This window comes from Pinus tabuliformis, chromosome 4_1, assembly GCF_031772625.1.
Source record: "Pinus tabuliformis cultivar Carrire ecotype Pingquan chromosome 4_1, CPIR1, whole genome shotgun sequence".
In the NCBI taxonomy this organism is placed as follows: Eukaryota; Viridiplantae; Streptophyta; class Pinopsida; order Pinales; family Pinaceae; genus Pinus; species Pinus tabuliformis.
Window position 1 is genome coordinate 168,374,946 of NC_142303.1, and position 1,181 is coordinate 168,376,126.

Consider the following 1,181-nt stretch of genomic DNA (forward strand, 5'->3'; position numbering starts at 1 on the left):
GTTGGTGCCCTAGGGGTTGGAGCCTCTAAAATCAGAAAATGACAGGGTTGGAACCCTAGAGGTTGGAGCCTCACAAAAGTCCAAGTTGGTGCTTGGCAACATGTTTAAGCCTGGAAGATTGAATGGTTGGTTCCCTCAAATATTGTTGTACTCAAATTTTGTAAAAGAGGATTGTCTGATTATAGTTGTGAATACTCTTAACTGGTAAACATAACAATTGAAAAGAAATACTAATTCACCCCCCTCTCAGTATTTCCAACAATTGGAATCAGAGTGAGCTTCTTCATAAACATCCTAACAACTCGAAGAAGGATTCTTAGGTCACAATGAAGAATTAGGATGCAGGAAAAATTCCTCAATTTGATGTAACACACTTTGGTTTTTGGAAGCGTAGGATGACATTCTATTTAATGTTTCTTGGACCTGAATTATGGAAACCAGTTACTGATGGGTATAAATCTCAAACTACTCCACCGAAAGATCAGGACGGATGGAAAGATTATATAGAAAATGCCAAAGCACTAAATTCAATAACAAGTGTAATTACTGATTTAGAATTTACAAAAGTTATGAACTGTGATTCTGCTAAGGAAATGTGGGACAAGCTTATTCGTATCTATGATGGATACTCCAAGGTCAAAAAGGCAAAACTCCAAACACGTAGAAGACAATTGGAGAGTCTTAAGATGGATGATGAAGAGGATATTGCAGCTTATTTCCTCCGAGTACCTAAAGTTACCAACTCACTCAAAAGTTTAGGTGAAATCGTTGCAGAAAGCACAATTTTCCAAAAGGTTTTGAGATCACTTCCAGAACATTTTGATTCCAACATCAGTACCATAGAGGAATAACAGGAGTTGGATGATAAAAAAATATATGAACTTCATGGGATTCTCATTGCATATGAAATGAGAAAAGGAATCCCTAACTCCAAGGAAGTTGCATTCAAAGCTTCAAGGTTATCAAAGAAGGGAAAAAATCACAAGGAAGCTAAGGAAAGGGTCCAAGCGCATAGGTAAGTATCCTCTCATTTGTTTTAAATATGGAAGAATAGGACATTATGCTGTAAAATGTCTTCATCAACACGATAGTGATGATGAAGGTGAATATAAAAAGAAGATGTTCAAGGAGAAAGGGCTTAACAAGAAGTGATCCAGGTGGATATTGGTGGCCACTCTCCT

General features: G+C 37.2%; 1 protein-coding gene across 1 annotated transcript; it reads left to right on the forward strand.

Moving 5' to 3' along the window:
• The first annotated feature begins 395 nt into the window (after positions 1 to 395).
• On the forward strand, positions 396 to 851 carry LOC149174708 (uncharacterized). Its single transcript, XM_089420938.1, has one exon. The coding sequence runs from the start codon at positions 396 to 398 to the stop codon at positions 849 to 851; it is 456 nt and encodes a 151-aa protein (XP_089277064.1).
• The last annotated feature ends 330 nt before the right edge of the window (positions 852 to 1,181 follow it).